Source organism: Eurypyga helias, unplaced genomic scaffold (assembly GCF_000690775.1).
Source record: "Eurypyga helias isolate BGI_N326 unplaced genomic scaffold, ASM69077v1 scaffold16967, whole genome shotgun sequence".
In the NCBI taxonomy this organism is placed as follows: Eukaryota; Metazoa; Chordata; class Aves; order Eurypygiformes; family Eurypygidae; genus Eurypyga; species Eurypyga helias.
Window position 1 is genome coordinate 4254 of NW_010262476.1, and position 2656 is coordinate 6909.

Sequence of the window (2656 nt, forward strand, 5' to 3'; positions counted from 1 at the left end):
GAGTGGCCCATTCATTTCTTAGCCAAGTATGTCCATGAGTCTGGTGAGCTTTAGCTACAGCCTGTATCTTTCAGGAAAAATATTCTAAGATGTGCTTTAGTTATGTAATGAAAACTTAGAGATTACAGGTTTATAAAAGAGAATGTTGTATGTGCACAAATAGATATACAGTGTCTTTTTTTTCTTTATTCTCACTTTTAGTCTTTTGAAAGAGTTTTGGTAGAGAACAAGCTGCATGGCCTTTCTCCAGCTCTCTCTGAAGCCATTCAGAGCATTTCTCGCTGGGAACTTGTCCAAGCTGCGCTCCCGCATGTGCTGCACTGCACTGCTACATTGCTCTCCAACCGCAACAAGCTAGGTCAGTGCTCATCTGAGTTTGTTTTTCTGTTACTGAAGTTCTCAGTCAAAATATGACAGATTGATGCTCAGGGTGCCAACACATTCTAGATCTCAGAATGTAACTCAGTTAGTTCATGCTGTGGATTGCCTTTCTTGATCCGTTCTCATTTATAGCCGGGTAACCTGTGAGAGCTTCCCCAGTGAAGTTAAAGGTTTGATGAAGAGTCAAAGTACTTTAATAATATTTTGTTAGTTATTTTTCAGAGATAACAGAACTAGCTTTAGCAAAAGCCTTATCACCCAGCAGGCCTGGGTTCCTTGAAGGAATACATATTTCTTTCAAGGCATCCTGCAGTGGCCAATTACAGCAAGTACTTTTAATATCTTCAAGTTTGTTATTTCTTTTTATTCAGACCAATGTGTATGATTCTCAGCAGATAAGTCAATCAGATAATAAGGATAGGGTCAGGTCCAAATCTAACTCACTTTACTAGTCTTTTACTAATTTCAGCAGGGATTTGCTTCAAGAGACAAGCCTGTAGGGAGCATTAACAAGACACAGCTTGAGCACCTCGCAGTGCTCGCTTGCATTTTGTCTCATTCACTAGAGTCAAACAGACAGCACTGCCAAGCCAGCATCTTTTAGGGCCTATGTCCATGCATTCAGTTGCCCTGCTACTGACATTTCAGGGACTCAACTGCAGATTCTGTGAAGTAAATGCAAACTTGTGAATTAGGAGGTTTGAAACATAATGAAACAGAATGCTGGTACTTTTAATGGTAGAAGTTTGATTTTCAAATGCTTATCAGGAAGTTGGATGCCCAGTTGCCTGTGCAGCTCTGAAAGCCTCAACAGTACCATTCATGGAAACCTGTGAGACACTGTGGTGCATTTTTCCATCCAGGGCATCAGGATAAGCTTGGAGTAGCTGAAACAAAGCTCCTTCACACTCTTCACTGGATGCTGCTGGAGGCCCCTCAGGACTGCAGCAATGACCGATTTGGAGGAGACAGAGGCTCTAGTTGGGGAGGGAGCAGCAGCGCCTTTATCCACCAGGTTGAAAACCAGGGATCACCAGGACATCCCCGGCCCAGTGCCACAAATGATGAGGAGGAGAATAACAGAAGGAAGTTCTTCCAGAATTCCATGGCCACAGTGGAGCTCTTTGTGTTCCTCTTTGCTCCCCTTGTCCACAGGATTAAAGTAAGTAGAACACTGGTGGGGTACTTGTGTGGAGACTTTCTGAGTAACTGATACAGCCTACAGTGCACACTGCGTGACCACTAGAAATGTTTTAACATGCTGGCACAAAACCACTGCCATTTTACTGGAAGGAATGCTGGAAGTATTCCTTGCAGTAAAATGCACAATCGCCACCACGTCAGGCAGACACAACGGTGAATAAATGTGAAGTGAGACATGTTGAAACTTGTGAGACAATCGAAAGCAGGGAGGTTTAGATTAGATATGAAGAAGAAATTCTTCCTGGAGAGGGTGGTGAGGCACTGGGACAGGTTGCCCAGAGAAGCTGTGGATGCCCCATCCCTGGAAGTATCCAAGGCCAGGCTGGATGAGGCTTGGAGCAACCTGGTCTAGTGGAGGGTGTCCCTGCCCATGGCAGGGGGGTTGGAACTGGATGATCTTTAAGGTCCCTTCCAATCCAAACCTTTCTAAGATTCTGTGATTCTATGTTCAGCCCTCAGGAATGGCAGGGATCTGTGGCCTTTCTGAAGCCTTTGGGAGCCTGGAACCTGCAGAAAGGATTGTGAACCTGAGCCTGCTCCAGTTATTCTCAGCCATTGCTCAGAAGAGCCTTACTAGCTTTGCAGGGGTTCCACTGTGGGCCTGCCACTGGGGTTTTTTGTTGTTGTTATTAATCGTCTTGACACAAACTCCCAGGAATGTGATAGTGGTGTGAGCGCAGAGGCAGTTGAACATTTCTGTGTTCTGCAGCTGGAAGCAGGATGCAGGCTTTGTGCCTGCCGGGGTCCTCTGTTGGTTTTATGCCGAGAGCATCAGCTTTGCAGAGTGGTATGATGCGGGACATTTCCTGCATGTTCTGACTCCTGCCTCTTGTCTTCAGCCTCTCTGTGGGACTGCCATTGAGCCTTTACATGTCCAGCTAGGTCTCAGAAGAGAAACTGGCTCTGGAGAGTAGGTGCTTGGAAAAGGTCTGTAAAGTCATGAAGGGATGGAGTCTGTTATCTGTTTTAATCCTGCCTTGTGTGCTGCAACAGCTGAAGACAACACAGTACAGGAGATAAAGGACAATCTTTTGGGTGAGGCAGGTGAAAGCAGGTCTGGAGAGCCAGATTC

The 2656-nt window shown here is 45.6% G+C and overlaps 1 protein-coding gene across 1 annotated transcript in view; it reads left to right on the forward strand.

The window, feature by feature from the left end:
• Positions 1 to 201: 201 nt before the first annotated feature.
• UNC80 (unc-80 homolog (C. elegans)) overlaps positions 202 to 2656 on the forward strand; it is a gene marked incomplete at both ends in the record, with an annotated part of 89852 nt that continues 87397 nt past the window's right edge. Inside the window, 2 exon segments of the mRNA XM_010155744.1 lie at positions 202 to 358; positions 1245 to 1543. Coding sequence (XP_010154046.1) covers positions 202 to 358; positions 1245 to 1543 — 456 coding nt within the window.